The sequence below is a fragment of the Pelodiscus sinensis genome, chromosome 7 (genome assembly GCF_052426305.1).
Source record: "Pelodiscus sinensis isolate ZL-2025 chromosome 7, ASM5242630v1, whole genome shotgun sequence".
In the NCBI taxonomy this organism is placed as follows: Eukaryota; Metazoa; Chordata; order Testudines; family Trionychidae; genus Pelodiscus; species Pelodiscus sinensis.
In genome coordinates this window covers 28,343,190-28,365,891 of record NC_143058.1, presented here as the reverse complement: position 1 = coordinate 28,365,891, position 22,702 = coordinate 28,343,190, and the positions used below count along the sequence as shown (strand labels likewise).

General features: G+C 40.1%; 1 protein-coding gene across 4 annotated transcripts; it reads left to right on the top strand.

Moving 5' to 3' along the window:
• Positions 1-103: 103 nt before the first annotated feature.
• On the top strand, positions 104-22,431 carry MMADHC (metabolism of cobalamin associated D). Of its 4 annotated transcripts, none has more exons than XM_075933358.2 (8): positions 104-275; positions 891-928; positions 4,492-4,636; positions 4,880-5,097; positions 11,782-11,887; positions 15,321-15,451; positions 17,763-17,849; positions 21,673-22,078. In XM_075933358.2, exons 1-8 carry the CDS (start codon positions 179-181, stop codon positions 21,763-21,765), a joined length of 915 nt encoding a protein of 304 aa, XP_075789473.1. In that variant the 5' UTR covers positions 104-178; the 3' UTR covers positions 21,766-22,078. The 4 variants fall into 4 exon arrangements, with proteins under 4 accessions (XP_075789473.1, XP_075789472.1, XP_006125696.2 ...); XM_075933357.2 differs by lacking the exon at positions 21,673-22,078 and adding an exon at positions 22,103-22,431 and having other exon boundaries at positions 112-275; XM_006125634.5 differs by lacking the exons at positions 104-275; positions 21,673-22,078 and adding exons at positions 327-459; positions 22,103-22,431.
• The last annotated feature ends 271 nt before the right edge of the window (positions 22,432-22,702 follow it).

Genomic DNA, 22,702 nt, shown 5'->3' with positions numbered 1-22,702 from the left:
GCGGCGCGCGCCCCGCCCCGTCACGCCCCCCAGTCCCAGCGAGCTCCGCCCCCCCTGGCCGCTGCCTCATCGATGCAACGTGCGTCGACGTGTTCTGCCTGTTGCGCGGGGAGACCAGAGCCCCAACGTAGGATGTGCCGTGAGCTCACCGATTCGCGGCGCCCGCTCCGCTGCCTGGATGAACTCGGCGCTCTGCTCATCGATGCGCTCCCGGAGTCGATTCGTTGGGCGATTTTCCGGCGCCATTTTGCAGGAAGCGCCGGAGTCGGGGAGAGGTAGGAGCTTGGCCCGAGCGGAGTCGCTACCCCCCCCCCTCCCGCCCCGCTCCGAATCGGCATCAGTCTCAGCCGGTGGTGGGGGGCAGGCAGCGCCGCTGGAGTGTCGGGGCCTGTTCCTCCGCGGCGCTGCACGGGAGTGGGGCCGCGGGTCGGGCTGGCTTCGCCAGGGAACTGGCCTGTGGTGAGGCTGCGCGTCTGCACTCGGGAGCCCCGGGGGTTACCGGTGAGAGGGCGGGCGAGGCCGGTGACCTATCGCTGTGCTGAGAGACGAGGGCTAGACTGAGGGTGCAGCCGGTCGCCTCCCCTCTGCTGGCGGCCCCCAGCTCAGGCGCGGCCCCGCGTGGCTAAGGGGCAGCGCTGTGGTCAAAGACCCGCCACTCCCGCGACAGGGGTCGGCCACGGTGCATGTTGGCGCAAACTGTTCGTGTGGCTGCCGGCAAAATGTGGGGGATTGTGCTGCACAGACTAGAGGCCCCCAGGGAGAGCTGCAGGGCGGTCCTAGTCACCACGGGAGCAGTTGCATGTTCTAAATCGGTTTGAATACAATCTCATAACCATTGTGTTTGACACCATGTAGTCACTGGTGTGTGATGCTGCTTTCTTCTGTTTCAGGAAACATTTTAAATAGAGAAGACTCGGAAATGGCCAATGTGAGTAACTTAGTGATTGACCTCTGCTACCACTAGCTTATAATGTTAGCTGTATCATTAAGCTAAACAGCATTAAGTAGAAAACTTATTTCATTTGTATTGTGGCACTATTAGGGTATCATGAAAGACTCTTCATACCACTCTTATCTGACAAGATTAGATCCAAAGAAGAGCTCTCTATATATATACTCAAAATCTTACCTCATCCACCAACAGGAATTAGTCCAGTAAAAAATTTTCATCTCCCCCATCTTGTGTCTCTAAAGTAATATGCAAACTAAAAAAAAATCTGGAGCTCTTTTGTTAATATTTTATATGGCATCAGATTCTCTTTTTTCATGATATCATTGACATTCAGTGCAATTCTGCTGCACATGGTCATAAAAAAGGTTTTATTGTGCACAACTTTTTAATGTAAAAAGTGTTGAATTTTTGACTGATGGAGCGATTTGACTATATGAATGTTTCAGAGCGTTCTGTACATTTATATATTTGTCCCAAGTCATTTGAACACTTATGTATATGCTTCAGTTCCCCATTCTGGGGTCATGTGATAATTTTTGTTGTCAGAAGACTGTCATGGCACAGAGAAGTTTGAGAACCCTTGATACAGTGAATTCTTTTATACAGGATTTCTGGTGACAATGTAAACCTTAAATGTAAAGATCAAGTGATTATAGTGTGTGTACAATAAACAAAGAATATAAATTTGTCGTATTTCCTAAATATATTTCTATATTTATTATGGAGTTTCAAAAATTGCTGGATTTTTTTTTAAATTCTATCTAAATAATCTTGTATAAGTCTTTCACACTAAGTAGCAAATGTATATTTCAGAGGCTGCTTTGGCAGCACAAATGGTAACTGAAGTTCTGATGTTGCTTATTTACTGTGGAAAAAATTGATAAACTGGAATATAAGGCTCTGAGAGCTATTATTTAAGGCAGATTTCAGATAATTGTGTACTGATTATAACAAGTAAAGCATTGAGGTGGAATCAAATTGTGCTACACTGTGGTATCTTATGAACTTAATGGAATTTGGACCCATAACAACTTACTTCTCAATTCTTGGAAATGCTGGTGCATATCAAGTGCTTAAACACAGGTGTATAAATGTCTGCAGGATCCAGCTGTTTGTATTTAGAAAGACAAAGAGGTTGAGATGATATCTTTTATTGGACTAGCTTCTATTGGTGAGAGAGACACAAGACTTTAAGATTCTGAGTTGAAGAGCTCTGTGGAAGTTCAGGAGCTTGTTTCTCTAACCAACAGAAGCCATTCCAATAAAATATATTATAATAACACTGCATACAAGAAGTGTTAACAAAAAAGGAGAGCTGTGTATAATGTACACCAGTCTTTACAATATAAAGGCGTGGTATTCAGGTTGACAGAGTTAGGTCCTAATCCTGCAGATATGCACATGTCTGACTGAGCAGTTCTATTAAAGTCAATAGGACTACTCACATACTTAAAGTTATGTATATTAGATGTGTATAGCAATGGAGCCTTAAGATTTTTGCAAATGTTTCCCCTCAGTTTTAGAAAAGTAGAAAGAAGGCCCAAATACTGTTGTACAAGATGGACCTAAATACTTGAACAAGATAAGGGTTTTGAAGGCACTGCAGTTCAGCAGGTTAGAAATCTTGTAGTAGTTGAAAGTATCTTAAGAAAATTGAGGGGTTTGTTTAATTAAATATGTTTTTCTATTAAAGTTCATTTTATATTACCATCCCTAAACATTTTAATTTGTTATAGCTTTTTTTGTTGTTGTTTGAGTGAATAATTGGATAGTTGAAGTGGAGAAACTAGTTGCTGAAGAAAAGTTTGAAATTATAGCAATTAGATATTGACTGGTTGGAGTTCTTGAAACTTGGGGAAGAGATTACATTTGTGGTCTTAAGCATTTTATCTGGATATTTTTGTTAAATCAATCAACAGTAAAATAGTAAATATAAAAAAATGCCAACATTGTTCATTATTAGGATTCTGAGTTAACTACATTGAGATGAATTCGAGTTGGTCACATTGCTCTGTGCTTTTGTTTCAGGCTGTTGTAGATTCAGGAAGACAGCTTTGCATCCCTTTGTGCTCTGTTTGGATTTTTTTAAAGGTTTTCTTTGTTCTTGTTAGAAGTAGGTGTTTGTGTTTTTGTCTTAGCATTTTTGTAACAAAATGCTTAGACCTGGAAATACAATTACTTGGCATGAAATTAACTCTGGCAAATTCTGGCTCTGCAGAATATGTAAGAGTTGTGTAACCTTCCAATGATAAACTCATATTTCTGGCTTTTTGCACCTGAAAATGTTTTGTCAGCAAAGCTAAATAGTGTCAGTACTGATGTTAGGCTTTCCTGGTTTGACTGAGTCTCTCAAGTTGTAATACTGCAGGTAGATGGTATAGTGACTGAATTGCTATTCTTGCTGATCGTGATAATTTCTTTTAAAACTAAATTTGCATGCACACTCTGTGTGTGTGTGTGTGTGTGAGTATTGGCTTTTTTTTTTAAATTCTTATTCTTAGTATCCTTTAATATATTTGCACCAGGAGGTGGACTGAAAACAGTGCTAGTCTGTAGGGCAAAGCACTGAAAATAGATATCCGCTTTTATTTACCTAAAATATTTTGATGGCTCCTAAGAACTTTCCTGATTTTGTATTTTAAGTTTTTTTCAAATGTAAAAACAGAGGAAATGATACCTAATGCATCTAGGGATGTATGATTATAATCAATTAACTGATAAGCAAAATCTTATTAGTTAATGTTATAAACTACATGTATTCCTCCTCCCCCCCCCCCCCCCCCCCCCCCCCGGGCCAGTAATTTTTTTAACAGGCTGGATAGTGGGGCTACCTACCCCCACTGCAGCTCTGCATTTAAAGTGTTTTAGGAGCTAGGCGGGCAGGCAGCCCAACTCAGTTTCAGCTCGTGCTGGGTCTGGAAGCTCAGGTAACAGTGTGGGGGCAACAGGCAGCCATCTGAGGGGAGCTGGCTTTTAAGCTGGCTCCCCTCGTGACTAACTCCCACCTGGTACCCCATGCTTGTGCCTCTGATACAGAGGCAGCAGCACAGAGTGGCAGTGGGGCTCCTTGGTAATGGAGCTGGAGCACACTGGCTGCCAGCCCCGCCCCCCTGGGACTATAGAATAGTCGAGTAACTGATAAGAATTCATGAGGTGAATCAACTATTCAGATATTTAATATTCCTAATGTATCGTGACCCTATACATAAACCTATATAATTAATTAATGTGTTGTTACTGTGTTGACCCTCCCTGACTCTAACCCTTTTCTAACTGTAGCTGAAATGTAAGAGATATTTCAGAGTACACTTTTGTTTGCACTATGCTGTTTCCTTTTATCAAAATTGAATGGAAAAGTTACAGTATTAGTAGTATAAAATGTTCCTATAGCTAAAAAATACAATTAATGACACTTCATTGCTAGACATATTTCTTTATGGAGTTACATTTAGTCTTCTATTCTAGACAGTTAAATATAAAATCATTGATCACTTTTACTTGCAGCATATGACACTAAGTTCTGCTTTTATCCTCTGTAGGTGCTCTGTAACAGAGCAAGACTGGTGACCTATCTGCCAGGATTTTACTCCTTGGTCAGAAGGGTTGTAAATCCCAAGACTTTTTCCACAGCAGGATCTTCTGGCTCAGATGAGCCTCATGTTGCTGCTACTCCACCTGATATATGTAAGGAAAAACACAAGAATTTTGTTACATTGACTACCAGAGTTCAAGATCTTAAAAACTGTCTTAAATTTTAAAAAAATTACTTTTTGGTATTGTGAGATGATTTTTTTTTCCCACTTAATCTTTGTGACTATTTTTTTTTCTGTTTTACATTATTTGTATTCAAATGTTTCAATTTAGGAGTTTAAAATAACTGTGCTTTTTCCAATATGAAGAATAATGTAAGCACACAATTTTTGACAGGTCCAAGGACTGTGTGGCCAGATGAAGTAATGGGGCCATTTGGTCCTCAGGACCAGAGATTCCAGCTCCCTGGTAATATAGGTTTTGATTGTCACCTAAACGGCACAGCGTCTCAGACAAAAACACAGCTTCATAGAAGTTTGCCTGATATACTAGTGGAGCCCTTAACAAGTGAGAGACATGAATTTGTGATGGCACAATACATAAATGAGTTTCAGGTAAGAATAATAATTTAATACATGAAGCTGGAAATTGTAGTAGTGTTTGGATTTTTGTATATGCCAAAGAAAAATCTCCCCAAAATAGAATATTGCTAGTGCTCTGAAAATGATCAGAGATGAGGGGAGAACATTTGTTTCCCAAAAAAATAAACTGTTTCCTTTAAAACTTTTGACACTGAGTAATGTGTATATTGTTTGCAAAATATATAACATTTTAAATAGCTGCTTTTGTGTATTAGTTATATTAAAATAAGATTTAGAACAACTTAACTTTAAAACAAATTGCTGGATTAGTTTGATCTGTTTTTGCAAAAACAGATTGGTATTAATTGTTAACTTTTAATGATTTTTCGTTTGGGGTGAATGGGTTTTATTTATTAAGACACAAAGTGCCCTTATTTGCACTTATGGTTCGTATATGATCATGAAAGCCAACATGAGCTATGTACTAACTAAACTTGATTGTAGTTGAAGTTGCTCCATTTTGGGAATAGCAAATCTCACAGTGATTCAAAGGTGACCTATTAACAGTAGGCAGTTTCACTGGCTTTGCATATTAAGAAAATTTTAGCTCATCTAAATGTGGAGCCAAATTAACGATCAGCATTACCCAAAAGAGCCACAGCAGTGTGAATTCATTGTTTCATTTCTCCGTGGATGTGTGTGTAATGTTCACAGCAAAATGACTAGCCAAATATTTTATCAACTACAGTTGGTTAATATTGTGAAATCAGCCTGATTAATAGGTTAGGTTAATAAATTAGTCTTTTAATATCATTGCTGCAAATAGCTTCACGAGAGGTATTAAAGAGCCACTTGCCATTCTCCAGCCTAAGACTATCACTGAGCTAGCATACTGACTTTCCATAACCCATATGAATTTTGTGACATCTTCAAACATAGGAAATCAGTTTAAAATATTTATGAAATTATTTTATGTAAAAATGCTCTATAATATTTGTGTGTATGTAACCTGAGCTTGAACAATCCACTTGCCCATATTGAGCTTTCCGGCTGAGTGCCTTAACTTCTATGGAATCAAAGTTTTACCTCTTTTAAAAAAAAGAAGTGGACTGAGTGTAATTGATGCATGTGCTGTCTGTCTGCTAGTAAGTCTCTAGACTGAAAGCTCTAGCGGAGGGGTGGGAAACCTAAGGCTCGGGAGCCAGATGTGGCCCCCGGCTTGCCTGGATCCAGCCCCCAAGGCTCACAGCTCCCCCAGCATTAAGGAACCTACTCGAGCTCCCCTGCTGCCCCCTGCAGGCCTAGAGCTCATACAAATCTACTAGGTTGTGCCCCCTAAGCTCTGGTATGTGAAGGGGAATGTAGGGAGTCTCTTTCTCTCTTCAAGTGGGGGGCCTTCAGTGAGAGTTTTTTGGGGTGTTCTGTGGTTTCTTTTTTTAACTTCTCATTTGTGTGCGGCCCTTGACTGATTTTCAGTAGCCCCCAATCCAAAAAGTCCCTCCTCCCCCACTCTAGCATCTCTACTGCTAAGCGAGAAAATTGTCAAGTTTCCACTATGGCTGTTCAGGAGGTTATAGACAAGAATCAGATCAATTTCATACTGTTACTGTTTGGGAAAGTTTTGCATATAAAATCTTTTGTCTTAGGAACAGTTAATGGAGGCAAAGGAAAAGTAGAATAGCAGAAATTACTCTGCACCCCCATACCTCAGCCACAGCAACTAAAAAGCAGCAGGATGTTAAAATGGCAGAGAAATGCATTTCTTCCATGAAAGCAGCCAGAAGAGATGCAGCCTGGGGATGTTAGATATAGTTTATTTTAGTAATTGTGTAGCTGCAACAATTTTTGGTTTCCCCCTTGGGACAGGGCGGGCAGCTAGTACACTCCCAGCTCGACTCCCAGGGAGCTTCCTGCCACTCTGCACTGCTGCCTCTGTATTAGATACAGAGGAAGCTGGGGAAAGAAGTGTGTGTAATCTTTTGGATTAACGGATAAGCCCAAGACTATAGGTTAATCATTTAAACCAGTGTTTCCCAAACTATGGGTCGTGGCCCAGTACCGGGCCACAGGAAAAAAATACCAGGCCTCAGCGTGGCTGCCAGGAAGGGAACAGAGCAGGGCGGGCTGGGAGGTGTGGGGGGGTAGAAACCAGCCACCGGGAAGCAAGGTTGGGGGCAGCAGGGTTGTCCCATGGAGATTGGGAGGGGTTGCCGGCGGAAGCAGGGTTGGAGGCAGTGGAGCTATCCCGCGGAGATTGGGGCTGGCAGGTGGGCAGCGGAAGCACGGTTGGTGGTAGCAGGGCTGTCCCGTGGAGATCAGGGCGGGCAGGCAGGCAGCGGAAGCAGGATTGGGGGCAGCGGGGCTATCCAGTGGAGGTTGCGCAGGGCAGGCGGCGGAACCAGGGCTGGCGGCGGAACCAGGGCTGGACGTGGGGTGGGGGAGGGGGCACTGGCGGGGAAGATCAGGAGGAGGAAGATGGGAGAACCAGCTACCAGAAGCAGGGCTGGATGGAGGGGTCGTCAGGGGAGCAGGGCTGACCGGGGCAGATTGGTGGGGGCCGGGGGAGAACCGGCCGCTGGAAGCAGGGCTGGACTGGGGAGATTGGGAGGACAAGGGGGGGAGCAGGACTGACCTGGGTACCTGCAGATCCGGGCACATGAGTGAGTCTAGCCCTGGGGATTCCATTTTGCCCGATTTCCTCCCGCCCCCCTCCCCCCCCAACCACCACCACCACCACCCCCCTCCTTCAAGTAGTTTGAGAACTGCCTGGCTGGTAAATGCACTCATGCAGCATGAGCACATCTACCAGCCAGGCAGTTCACAGCTAAGGACCGATACACCTAATTATTATAATAAAACTTACCTAATTAGAAACTACCAGACATTTTATATGTCTGGTAATTTCTCAATTTGTTTCCCAGACAAAACCCTCAAATAGCAGACTGTCCGGTACAAAACTGAACACCTAGCTACCCTACCCTTCCTTGCACCCTCCCCCCTAGTCAGATACCCTACCTCCAATCTGCTCCTGTTCCCGCCTCCTGGAGTGCCCATGAGGCACCAGGTCCCCCAAGCCCTGGCCCAGGCTGGGCAGAGGATGCAGCCGAGTGAAACATTGAAAATGTATTAATTTTTCATTCTTTTTTTATATGCGTTTATATTTTTGGGCTGCAAAAAACAATACTGAAAAAAACGGGTTCCAACTAAAGTAAAAAGTTTGGGAAACCCTGATCTAGCCAGCTTTCTATCCATTTTACAGTCCATTTATCCAATCCATATTCCCTTAACCTGCTGGCAAGAATATTGTGGGTGACTGTATCAAAAGCTTTGTTAATGCTAGCAGTGGGGGCTTTAGGAGGACCAGAAACAACTTATTTGAATATTTATCATTTGCTTAATGAATATGCAAAATGAATGTTACTGGTCCTCCAAAAGCTCGTACATGGATTTACTGGTCCCTGTGTCAAAGGCTGTGTCTAGACTGCATCCCTTTTCCGTAAAAGGGATGCAAATTAGACACATCGCAATTGCAAATGAAGCGGGGATTTAAATCCCCCCCGCTTCAATTGCATAAACATGGCTGCCGCTTTTTTCCGGCTCGGGGCTTATAATAAGGGATCTTTCGGAAAAGGCTTTATTTTCCGAAAGATCCCCATCTAGACTGGCTTTTTTCCTCCGGCAAAGCCCCAAGCCGGAAAAAAGCGGCAGCCATGTTTATGCAAATGAAGCGGGGGGGATTTAAATCCCCGCTTCATTTGCAATTGTGATGTGTCTAATTTGCATCCCTTTTATAGAAAATGGATGCAGTCTAGACACAGCCAAAAAGTTTGGGAACCCCTGATTTAATCAACTGTATTCTAACATCCCTGGTGTAGCCAAGACCTACTAACATTCCAGCCTCTGAATAGGGTAAATAGAGAGCTGGTATTCTTACCTGAGGGCTCACTCCTTCCTCCACTGTTGGCAACTAGGTTTAGTCCTCTGGCTATTGCGTGTCTTGTAAATTTGTAAGCCTTGTAAGTGGAAAGTATGATTGGTTGTGGGACAACTAAAAAAGAAAGAGCAATGAGAGAAGCAGTCAGAAAATGGCCATGCACCTGAACTGCAGTTAGTGACCTTTTATGAATTCTTTGACAAGATCAGAAGATCCACTCGGTTATTTTCCACATTGAGAGGAATACAGTAGAAGCCATCTTGCTGATTACTATTTTACAGCAAAATGCTAACCTTCTAACATCTTATGTCTTTTTAAGAGGAATAGCTTTATAGACTGACCATGTGCCTCTGCATTCGCTGCAGCTCTAGATGCTCTACCAACATACTGTATATGCCAAGGATGAGCAAAGCAGCCTCCGCATGCTGGTTCTGACCCACAGCTGCTCTGCTGCTCCCAGGCCAATGGAGACCTGGGGACAGGGGAGCGTTCAAAGTCTTCTCCCCTGCCAGTGCAGAGGGCAAGAGACTTTGCACACTCCCCTCCACCCCAGGCCCTGATTTTAAACAGCTGGTGATTCTTTCTAGGGGCTGGAGCAGGAAAGACTGCATGTGATCCCACACAATCAGGGTCTGTGCTCAGGGGAGCACAAGAAATCTTCTGGCCCCACCCCTTCTGGGGCAGCCTGGGGCTACTTCACAAATTTCTGAAGTAGCCCCTTTTTAAAAATTATTGCCCATCCTTGGTATATATTATTTCTCTCTGACTATTGCATTTACTAGTTCAGCATTATTAGACTGCCAAAGTAATTGTTGCATTAGCTTTATTACTGTTATTAATGGTAAGGTAACTTTCATATTACTGTATATAGAATCATAGAATACTAGAACTGGAAGGGATCTCGTGAGATCATCAAGTCCAGTCCCCTGCCCTCATGGCAGGACCAAACACTGTCTAGATCATCCCTGATAGATGTCTGTCTAACCTGCTCTTAAATATCTCCGGTGATGGAAATTCCACAACCTCCCTATGCAATTTATTCCAATGTTTAACCACTCTGACTGTTAGGAAGGTTTTCCTAATGTCCAACCTAAACCTCCCTTGCTGCAGTTTAAGCCCATTGCTTCTTGTCCTATCATCAAAGGCCAAGGGGAAAATTTTTCCCCCTCCTCCCTGTGACACCCTTTTAGATATCCAAAAACTACTGTCCTGTCCCCTCTCAGCCTTCTCTTTTCCAAACTAAACAAGCTCAGTTCTTTCAGCCTTCCCGTATAGCTCATGTTTTCTAGACCTTTAATTATTCTTGTTGCTCTTCTCTGGATATATGTGAATTAGAGCCAGCAAATCCATATTGACACATAGAACAGATGTGGAAAGCCTTATGTGACATTTCACTCTCCCATAGCAGACCGATGTTTTCACTATCCATTTAGGAGCAACCGTTTACTCCAGGTATGTCCAAAGCCCGGCCCACGGGCCAATTGCGGCCCGTGTTCCGGTTTAATACGGCCCCACAGGTAATTTGGCAATATCTATCTTTTATGGCTCCCAACTAATCCATATGTATTGAGATGAATACATTGTAAAATCTCAGTTAATGTCAGTTGGTCTAAATCAGTTATAAATATATTTGGACACAACATGTATACTTGGTGTTATGTACCTGTTCATATTTTTTGAACTTAAAAGTTGACAGACAACCTTTATTACCAATAATATGTAATGTACTTTACAATGTTCCTGACATATATTTCAGCTTCCTGGATTTTTTTTTTCATCTGGCCTTCAGATATGAAAGGCAGAGTGATTTAACACCTGTTTAGATTTGTCATCCATGTGACAAAATGAAAAGTATGCCGTTTGCAATAAACTTTGCATAAAATAGTTAATTTTAATGGTTCAAAGAATGTCAGGCAAAATGGTCGGCCCTCACGCATGTTCACTTCATAAAATCTGGCCCTCTTTGAAAAAAGTTTGGACACCCCTGGTTTACTCTGATAACTTGCAGAAATTCCACATTAAAGGCAGCTACAGAACTCAAATTGTTCAAGGTAGAGCCTTAGCTCAATACCTTTAGATATTAAAGAGCTTTTATATGGCAGCAGTAGCAAATAGTTTTAGCTGTGAGGCTGCAACAATTCAGTACTTAAATTTGTTTTTAAAATATCAAGCTTAAATAGGATGGCATAATTTTATGTATATTTTTGTTTGGATTCCTATAGTGGTATATCTTCACCTGTTTAGTTTTTTCATCGCAGCCAAGCCAATTTCATGCATTCTTAAGTGATACTTCAGCAGTTAGGTTTAGCCATTTATTTGAATGCTGGAATTTTAATGTGTTTAGTCCCATCTGATATGGAATAGGTAAATGCAGTGAAAAGTTCAAAACTCATTTGTTATACATTTAATACATATTGTTTTAATGATACATAGGCCTGATATTGCAGCTTCGCTTAAGTAATTACATTGACTTTAGTGATCATGGGATTAGATTTTAGGAGAAGACTAATCTTGATAAATAATAGGTTTGGATGTCAGGAGACCTAGTTCTAATACACATTTATTCTTCTGTTCAAATATTTGAATATCTCTGTCTCATCTATAAAATGGAAGATGATGAGGTTTGTGAGCAATATTTACTCAGTGGGACAACTTCTGTGAATAAACGTCTGCAGATTCTAGGGATTACAAAAATCCATTCAAAAATAGTATTTTAATTGTTTATCACGTCACATTCCATGAACCTGAAAATTTCCCATTTGTATTTCCTTGATTTTCCTCAGGGCACTGATGTCCCTCCTAAACAGCAAATAAATAATGCTGAAACATACTTTGAAAATGCTAAGATAGAATGTGCAATACAAACTTGTCCAGAACTGTTACGAAAAGGTACATCTTCCACGTTTTTTAACTAAAGATTTTATTAAGTAAAAATATATAGTGTCTCATCAGAGCAAAGCATCAGAGCTTGTGAATTAGTGCCTATAGTTTCACATTTTAAAAAAATCAATAAAAACAATCTTAATTAGTTGGTTACTAAAATGTTAATATTTTTACATATATAAATCCTTAATTCTATATGAAAATAAAATTTATTGTACTAATAACATAAATAATAAAGGAATTTAAGAAATAATAACTCTAGTAAAATTAAAAGGTCAACTGAAGTGTTTTTAAAGGCATTGTATGCTGATAATCTGACCAAAACTGCCTTCATATCTGCTTTGTGTGCAGCTGTATAGGCTTATGGTCCAGTGGAATGTGTAGAGATGCTTGCCATATCCCAACTACTCTTATGTTCTGTGCTCCATAGGGAGAGTTGCTGTGAAACTACTGAATAAGTCTTATCTGGTTTCAATTCTGTCTAATCCTCCCTGTTCAACAGGAACCTTTTTGGGTAGACTGGGAATAATCCATGACCATAAAACACTTGGGGTTAGGTTCACAAGGGATTTAGGATTTTTTGTGTGCAAAAATATAGATTATGTTCCTGTTTCTGCTGCTTTGTTATAGGCAGCTGAAGCCCTAGTGCAATCCACAAACCAGGGGAAAGTTAGGCACCTAGGAAAGAGGAGCACCTGTCTCACCTGCAGGGCTCAATCCAGTAGGCAAGCTCCAAGATGACCTAATGCTACACAGGTTAAAATTTGAAGAGGGCTCTGGTACTCAAGTAAGTGCCCTAACCATTGGGCAATGGGATATTTTGATGTGGGTCTACCTTAGCCTTTCCTGTGAAAGCTGTTCTACTGTTGAAACAATAGTAAAGAATAAAATTGTGAGGCACGTAGAAGAACATAGTTTGTTGGACAAAAGTCAGCATGGTTTCTATAACGGGAAATCATGTCTCACTAATCTAATAGAGTTCTTTGAAGGGGTTAACAAACATGCAGACAAGGGGGATCCAGTAGATAGAGTATACTTAGATTTTCAGAAAGCCTTTGACAAGGTCCCTCACCAAAGGCTCTTGTGTAAATTACATGGCCATGGGATAAGAGGGAAGGTCCTTTCTTGGACTGAGAACTGGTTAAAAGACAGGAAACAAAGGGTAGAAATAAATGGTAAACTTTCAGAATGGAGAGGGGTAACTAGTGATGTCCCCAAAGGGTCAGTCCTGGGACCAGTCCTTTTCAACTTATTCATAAATGATCTGGAGAAAGGGGTAAGCAGTGAGGTGGTAAAGTTTGTGGATGATACCAAACTGTTTAGTATAGTCAAGACAGAAGCAGACTGTGAGGGACTCCAAAAAGATCTCACCAAACTGAGTGATTGGGCAACAAAATGGCAAATGAAATTTAATGTGGATAAGTGTAAAGTAATGCACATCGGGGAAAAATAACCCCAACTATACGTACAGTATGATGGGGGCTAATTTGGCTATGACAAATCAGGAAAGAGATCTTGGAGTTATCGTGGACAGTTCTCTGAAAACTTCCACACAGTGAGAGGCGGCGGTCAAAAAGGCAAATAGGATGCTAGGAATTATTAGGAAAGGGATAGAAAATAAGACACAGAATATCTTACTGCCCCTGCATAAAACTATGGTACACCGACATCTTGAATACTGTGTACAGATGTGGTCTCCTCACCTCAAAAAAGATGTTTTGGCCTTGGAAAGGATTCAGAAAAGGGCAACTAAAATGATTAGGGGTTTGGAACAGGTCCCATATGAGGAGAGATTAAAGCAACTGGAATTTTTCAGTTCAGAAAAGAGGAAACTGAGGGGGGATATGATAGAGGTGTATAAAATCATGAGTGGTGTGAAGAGGGTGGATAAAGAAAAGTTATTTATTAGTTCCCATAATAGAAGAACTAGAGGACACCAAATGAAATTAATGGGTAGCAGGTTTAAAACTAATAAAAGAAAGTTCTTCACACAGCGTGTAGTCAACCTGTGGAACTCCTTGCTAGAGGAGGCTGTGAAGGCTAGGACTATAATAGAGTTTAAAGGGAAGCTAGATAATTTCATGGAGGTTAGGTCCATAAAAGGCTATTAGCCAGGGAATAGAATTGGTGTCCTTGGCCTCTGTTTGTCAAAGGCTGGAGAGGGATGGCATGAGACAAATCTCTTGATCATTGTCTTCGGTCCACCCTCTCTGGGGCATCTGGTGCTGGCCACTGTTAGCAGACAGGATACTGGGCTAGATGGACCTTTGGTCTGACCCAGTACGGCCGTTCTTATGTACTGAGGAGACCAGGGATCCCGTCTCCAGCTCCATTGCCTCAGACTGGATCATTGGTCTCCCACCTCCCAGGTGAGTGCACTATCCATCAGGATGTAGATTTATTTTCATTGTCTCTGGCCCAATAACTTCTCTTTCTCCACACATTAGACTCTAGGACGGGGTGGCCAACCCACGAGCCGCATGCGACTCTTCAAAGGAAAAATTGCTGTTTCCACATGCGCAGCTCTTCTCATGGTCCCCTGCTCTGATCTTTTTTCCTTGTCTGGGCAGGGTGCAGATCATAAAGGGGCAGTGTTGGCAGTTTTGGGGGTTTTTTTGGGTTTTGTTTTTACTCAACGACTTCTTTCCCTCGGCTCTGTGCTGTATCCACCACTATTTTGGCTCTTCATCTGTAACAGGTTGGCCACCCACTAGAAGAAGGTTCCTAGCTGTGAATTCCAATTAGAAATGGGCACCTTTCTTTAAGTATGTAGTACACATGCCAAAAATTTCAGAACCACAAGCATGAAATGGTCTTAAAAAGCAGTCCAAAGGTTTCAGAAATTTTGGGGGTGGATTTTTGGTGTCATAATGGTAGGTGTGGTAGACGGAACATGGTCTGAGAGAGAAGCCCAAAGAAAAAGCAGCTTTTGGAATGAAGCAGAAAAACCTGCAAGCCAAAAGTCAGTTAAAAAAAAAAAATCCACTAATTTTCAAAAGCATAAACCCAAATTTGTTTAAAATTGGTTGTTTTGCCAATGCCTGATATGAGAGAGACTGGGTTAGTCACAGTAAAAACACACAATTAATGCAAGGGTAATTAATTATGAAATGTGACTTGTCACCAGAAGAAGTTAACACTTGTATTTTAATTATAATTATTTCATGTTGTCTAGTAGTATGTTTTAAAGGAATAAAATCTCATTAGTAGCAGAGTTAAGTACCCAGGTGTTACACTAAGTCTTTGCTGAGTGGCAAGATACTGATTTGCATGCAGATTCTAAAATGGTGACGTTTATTATCACAGTGGTTTAAGTGAAATTTAGCACACTGAATGAAATACTCCTGATATTTGCAAGCATCCTGACTGAAGTAGAAAAAGCATAAAATATACAAAATCAACCCATTGCACTCTTAACATGTTGATTCAATTTTTCTAGACTTTGAATCAATGTTTCCAGAAGTAAACACCAATAATCTAACAGTACTAACCATAACCCAGAAAACTAAAAATGATATGACGGTATGGAGTGAAGAGGTGGAAGATGAGAGAGAGCTGCTATTAGAAAATGTAAGTATTTGTATGTAGTGTCAACATATTCTTATTTGTAGTCATATCTTTTGTATATGAGCCTCTTTTTGTTTGTTTTGACCCAATTTTAGTTCTGGAATTGACTTAATCTAATTATTTTAGACCAATCCCTTGACCTAACCAAATGTAATTTTTTTTTATTGGTAAAATGGGGCTAATGAACTTCTAGTTTTACAAAAACTTCTTCATATATTTATGCGAAAATGCTAAATTTTAATCTTATTTGGTGGGGAGATGAGTTACAGTAGTCCTCTTGTTATGTGAAAATGTTTGAATTCATTTCCACATATTACCCCAGATACTTGGTTTTATAATCGGTCAAGATTCTTTCCTTATCATTGACGTACAACTGCAATACATTTTATGCCATTTTGTTGCTTTGCATGATTTAATTCTCATTCTTTCATAGTTTCTGCTAATTTGACCTGTTTTACAACTACAAGACAATGATTAGTTTTATTTTTAAAATTATAATTATGTATTCCGTTAATGCTTTTAACCTGCATGTCATTGATACAAGTTAATCTTCCACACTACCTTAATTCAAGTGAATCTAGTTGAATTGCCACTAGAGGTCTCTTTCTAGAAAAAGCAAGTTTGTGAATTTCTTGTCTGTTCCAGCAGATGTCAGTGTTTACTGCTGATGCTAATTTTTGTAACTGCAAATAAATAAAATAAAAATTAAATTAAATTAAAATAAATCCCTTGAAAATGTTGGATGCATTTTAAATCTCTTCAACTGATAGGTTCCCTTCCTGTATAATGATTTTGACTACTACATCTAATTATGGATGACCATCAGCATCAGCAGAAATTAAAATGAAAACAGTTTTACTTACCTGTCTTTGAAATTATAATTTATAAATGTAGTCCATCAATCAGTAGAGGCAAAGTGAGGATTTCTACAGGAAAAGGAATATGCAGTGTAAAGCATTAGTGTGAAGATAGCATACAAAGTAAAATTCCCTTCATTTTAGTTTGTCCTTGTCTTTGCATTATTTATGGTCTGTTGGTCTTTAGTGTTGTAATCTGGTCTAATTATATGTTGATTGTGCTCTTTCTTCCTTGTGCACCTCCTTGTCAACTCTAATATAATCATTGTAAGGGTGTAGATGTAACCTCCTGGCCTAAAGGTTACTAACAGCAAAATCACAATAAAATGGCCTATTTGTTTGCTTTGTAGATGGTTAGAAATAACTTCAGAAAAACTAATTTAATGTGAGAGGCATTTGCTAAAGTATTGGGAGTTATTTACAGATATGGGTGTTTACAGTAATAAGACTCAAGTTTAAATTAACACACCACTTTGACTGTTATTTTGATACAGTGCTGAAACAGTCTCATATCTGGTTTACCAAAAATGTATGCATGAAATGCTGTCTTTAAATAACCTATTAGACAAATTAATACCAGATGCCATCAGAGACATTAAACAAACCCTGGCCATATCATAACAGCCAGCTGTACTAAAAGTTGCCCTAAAATTTAAACTCCTTTCTTTTTAGTGTTTTTGTAAGATGTTAGCATGACAAGTTCTCCCTGTGTTGCTTGCTTGTTTCTGAAAAAGATGTCTATAAAACCTTAAAAATTAACTAGCCTCCTCCCATTTATTTGTCAAAACACCCAGATACAACTTTCTTTGCATAGGCAGATATGTTCAGAGGAGTTGAACTCTTGTCCAGGGGTTAACTGCAGCATGACAGTTGGTTACAAAGTAGCAAATACTTATAAAACTATATTTTAAATACATTTTAACTAGAAAATTTGGTGTCCTGAGTTATGTTTAAAGGGACTTGTAGTTAGACTTTTCTAATTAAGGGTAATCACACACTACTGTCTTGTTTGTTAAAAGCTATCGTGGAGAACTTTTGGAGGAGTACTTAAGTTGTATATGATATTGTAGCAAACTAAGAAGCTCAGTTTTTCATGAATCCTTAACAGATAAAAAAAAAAAAAAAAACAAGCAATGGTTAACTTTTACAGCCTTTCTACAGACTGCATGTCCAATCAAAGCAATTATATGATCCTTGTGCAAACTGGTAATCCTCTACTGGATGGTGCAGAGAATTTCTTTTAAATCTAATGCAATGGTAGTAGCCTAATATATGTTAATGTTAATCCTTTTAGTGGTGGGGTTGGCCTTTTTTCTTTAAAAAGATGTTAAATTTAACATTTATTGGTATGGGTTAGAGAGAAGCTCTGTACTGGTTATAACTTTAAAAAATCCATTCAGTATTTACATATAAATAAAAGGAGAACTTTTTAATGTAATGTTTTTTCTCCTTTCTAGTTCGTTAATGGTGCCAAGGAAATTTGCTATTCACTCTTGTCTGAAGGCTATTGGGCTGACTTTATAGATCCATCCTCAGGATTGGCAGTAAGTTATTCTGCTGAAAAGAATGGGAGGGAATGGAGACTGATTTTATAGATTGGTGGACCCTTTTACCTGCCAGTTACTAGTTCAAATGCAAGCCATTTTTTGTTGATCAAAAACATTTTGGTCGTCTGGTATCTCCCTTGGTATATTAAAGTGAAATTGTGATCTTGTTCCAACTGCAAGTTACTCTTTATCCATACTACCCAAATCATCATTGCAGTTGCTACCCTGAAGAACATGGTAGCAAAGAAGCTAAGAAATGGAAGTTAGAAAATGAACTAACTTCTCCTCCTTACAAGTATACAGTCACTGCAGAATGGAGTGGAAGTACATCAGTGCATATGTTTTCTCTGGAACATTTGAGACTGCACTTAATATTCTATATAGGGACATGAATGACTAGTTAACTATTCTAGTCAACTAGTTGCTTCTCCCTCCCCCTTGCTGCCTCTATCAGAAAGAGGCAGTAATGGGAGGAGAGAAGGAGTTGCTTCAAAGTGGCAGCACCATGTTGCGCCCCGGGCCAGGGGCCAGACCCCAGCCTCCACTCGGCGCTGCCACTTTGAAATGCTGCAAGCAGCCTCAGGGCCAGCTGGGAGTCCCCAGCTGATCCGGGCTGCATGTAGTGTTTCAAAACAGCAGTACCGCGCGGAGCCCGTGTGGAGCAGTACCGTGTGGACACCGGGCTCCATGTGATGCTGCTGCTTTGGAATGTTGCAAGGGATCATGGGACTTCTTGAGTCCCCCACTCGCTCCATGCTCTCTTGCAATACTTTCGCCTTTCAAGTGTAGCAACAGCCCCTGTGAAGCAACACTTTAAAGGCGGAAGTGCCCTTATCGACTAATCATTGCATCAACTATTCAATTAGCCAATTAATCAAAACTTTACATCCCTAATTCTATAACCAGTAAAATTACAGTAATGAAATCCTTTTGCTGTACCAATACAATATAATATTGTAGTTGAAGATATACTAGACTTGTTAGATGACTGAATTCAAATAGCCATTCTAAGTCTGCCAACTTTTTTCAAAAAGTTAAGACACAGAATATTGAACTGAATTGAAATTGACTACATTGCATCACTTCATACTTATAGCATGCTTTAAAAAAAGTTCACTTCTAAGAATTTCACAGCTATTTAACAATTGGGTCATAACAAAATAATCTCCTGGCACTAGCTAATTCATAGAAGACTAAGGGTGGGAGGAGACCTCAGAAGGTCATTTAGTTCAACCTCTGGCTCAAAGCAGGACCAATCCCAACTAAGTAATTCCAGCCAGGGCTTTTATCAACCTGGCCTTAAAAATCTCTGAGGATGAAAATTCCATCATCTCCCTAGGTAACCCATTCCAGTGCTTCACCACCTTCCTAATGAACTTTTTTGTTCTATAATATACATCTAGTTCTCTCCAACTGTAACTTGAGAGAGACCATTGCTCCTTTTGTCATTTGCCATCACTGAGAACAGACAAGCGCCATATTCTTTGGAGCCCCACTTCAAGTAACTGAAGGCTGCTATCAAATCCTTTATTTTCCCTCCACTTCCCTGCAGATTAAATAAGTCCATTTCCCACAGCCTCTTATCATAAGGGGGCTCAGGCACATGACTTATAATTTTCATTGCCCTCTGCTCAACACTCTAATTCGTTCACATCCTTTCAGCAGTGGGAGGCCCAAAACTGGACATAATACTTCAGATGCAGTGCCGAATACAGGGGAATAATCACGTCCCTTGATCTGCTGGCAATGCTGCTATTGGCCCAATATGCCATTGGTCTTCTTGGAAACAAGGGAACTCAGTTGACTCATATCCAGCTTTTCAACTGCTATAATCCCCAAAACTTTTCTGCATAGCTGCTGCTTTTAGCCAGTTGTTTCCCAGCCTATAGCAATGCATGGGATTTTTCCATTCTAAGGGCAGGACTCTACACTTTTCTTTGTTGAACCTGATCAGATTTTTTGACCCAATCCTCCTATTTGTCTAGGTCACTCTGAACCCAATCCTTACCCTTCAGCACATCTATCTCTTCTGCCCCCCTCTACCCACCCAGTGTCATCTGCAAACTTGCTGAGGATGCAATTCATTGTTAATAAAGTTGAATGAGATAGTTAATGAAGGAGTTGAACAAAACTGGCCCCAGGACCAATCCCTGCAGCACTCCATTTGATACCAGCTGCCAACTCGACATTGAGCCTTTGATCTCAAAGGGTGCATCCACAATGCATCAATAGGTCAAAAAGCTAAGCAATTTGAGCAATGAAGATTGCTTAGCTTATTTCTAGTCAATTTCAAAATAGCACCAAATTTCAAAATAAGCTATCTACACAGTGCTTATTTTGAAATAAATCACTATTCCAAAATGTCCCTTATTCCTCATGGAAAGAGGTTTACAAGGATGTCAGAATAGTGAGCCTGTTGTATTCCAAAATAATGGGTGGCTCAAAAGACACAGAATAGTTGTTTTGGGATACCTCTGGTATTCTGAAATAGCACTGCAGTGTAAACGTAGCCCAAGTGTTTCAATTATGTCCCATTAGGAATAATATTAGCATATATTCCACATATTAAACAGCCACTAGTATTCAGTATCAGGCTAAATTGGTTACCTGTGTGTGTCATTAAAATTGTCATGCTTACTAAGTCCAGTCTAGTTAAATGTAACTTATTAGGATCTTCTTTCATTGAAACATTACTAATCCCCTTCAATCACATAATATACATGTCCAGTCCTTGGTCTGTGCCAGGAATAAGCATTTTCAAAGCTGTAAGGACCACTAATATGCTTTGCATGGTCATTTTGGGTATGCCTGCACTACAGAATAAGGTCAAATTAAGACACTCAACTACAGCTACATTAACTGTATAGCTGAAGTCGAAGTACCTTAACACAACTTTTGGCACTGTTCATACTGCAGATCGTTGCAGAGAGAACACTCTCCCTTTGACTTCCCGTACACCTTGTGGAAGCAGGAGTACCAGCATCAACCGAAGTGCCCCTTTCAGTTTGAATTACCATGTTTTCATTAGACCTGCTAATTCGAGCTATGGAAGATTGACAGGGGGACAGCTTTGATCTTCTCTCTAGCGTAGGCATACCCATAGAGGGGTATTTTTTTTGTTTGATTATACCACTCAGCAATCTTGTTCAGTCTTACAAAACTGCTGCATCATACCACTCCACTCCCCCATCAGTGTAGGCACAAACTTTGTCATCCGCCCCCCCCCACACACACCCCTGTAGTTACTGCTCCGCCCCCTTCCCCCCTCTCCCCCATTAGCTGATTGCCTCTCTTCTCAAAGCAGTCAGATTCTGGCCAGCCACTCCCCTCCAGCAGCAGGTGGGGACAAAGCACAACTGACAAAGGGGAGAGAAAGTAATCAGAGCTGATGCATAGACTTCCCATATGGCAGAGTCTGTTGTCTATAGGGAAGAAAAACATAGGCAGAGACTTGGGAGCAAAAGTTTCTCACATTTTGTGTATTTATTGAGAAATTTGACGGGTTATTTCTGTCCTCGGCTAAAAGTTTGGTACGGTCAGACTCTACTTTTGGAATCTGTTCTGCAACTTTTAATCACAATGGTTAGTACTTACCCATGCAGCTACTTACTGTAAAGATTTCAAAATGCGTTCCTGCACTTTTTAAATGCATGGATTTATAGCAATTATCATTCATGTTTACTTCCAAATTTCAAAGAAAAAGCTAAAAAGTTATTGCAGTATACCACCTCCTTTTTATGGCTGATTGTGTCCTTTAGAATCATAATAGTTAAGATAGATCAACGATTCCATTTAGATTCCCTCCTTTTTTCTTTTCCAGGATTTTACAGTTCTACCATGTACAAAAAATTCTGGATATTTGCTGTACCATATTTCAGTGGCTGCATTTACTTCTCAGAAAAGAAAAAAATAGTCTGAGTGCTTAATAATATGTTACATTTGTGAAGTCTATAGGGATTTAAGAATTAAATTCCTGGTCCTGTAAACTGGTTGTGAGAGTGAAAACCTATGCCTTTTATTTCAGAAAACAAAGCAAATTACAGTTATTTTTAAGGGCAACAGCTGTTATGCCAAAACAAAGCTTACAAAGTGTTTCTGTTTTAAATAACTTGTATCAAAATCCTGTGGGGGTAAGAATTTTAAACTTGTGTAGTTTTGTCATTTTAAATCTTGAAACCATTTGTTTTGTAAGATTGTAACGGTGCTGAACTGATTAACACAAAATATCTTTAAAATATGTCTTTCCCCAGTTTTTTGGGCCATATACCAACAACACACTGTTTGAAACAGATGAACGCTACCGCCATTTAGGATTCTGTGTTGATGACCTTGGCTGCTGCAAAGTTATTCGTCATAATCTCTGGGGTACTCATGTTGTTGTAGGAAGCATTTTCACAAGTGCGGAACCTGAGAGCCCCATCATGAAGAAATTAACTGGAAAATAGCACTGTCGGGTTCTTACAAGTTAATATTTGACCTGTGTATTTTATTTGATAATTGGTCTATAAACATTGTCAGGAAATGCCAAGTTTTAGCATATGCTCACTTACAGATAATAAAACAACTGTTATTTATTTTAGTCTGTGTGAAATTCTTGTTTATCATATGATTTACAATAGTAATTGACATTTTACTTGATAAGTATACAGATGTGCCATATGATTTTTAAGCAGCAAGCTTCTCTTGTCCTGATTGAAAGTATATTATAATTCAGGCCCCTCCTGGTTGTTAGTTGAAATGCCACTAGCTCTATATGTTAATAAGATCACTCTTCACCCATAGCTTTTCCAGGCTGTGAAAATGGGACCTACTCTGTTCTGATGGGTTAAGTGTGTTGTTCAGGCATCCTT

What these genes read in the sequence shown, in the direction of transcription:
- MMADHC (XM_075933357.2), top strand. Translation starts at nt 179, where the DNA reads ATGAACTCGGCGCTCTGCTCATCGATGCGCTCCCGGAGTCGATTCGTT. An exon ending in TGCTACTCCACCTGATATAT is followed by an intron (nt 4,637 to 4,879) that starts GTAAGGAAAAAC and finishes AATTTTTGACAG; the next exon opens with GTCCAAGGACTGTGTGGCCA. An exon ending in ATCCATCCTCAGGATTGGCA is followed by an intron (nt 17,850 to 22,102) that starts GTAAGTTATTCT and finishes GTCTTTCCCCAG; the next exon opens with TTTTTTGGGCCATATACCAA.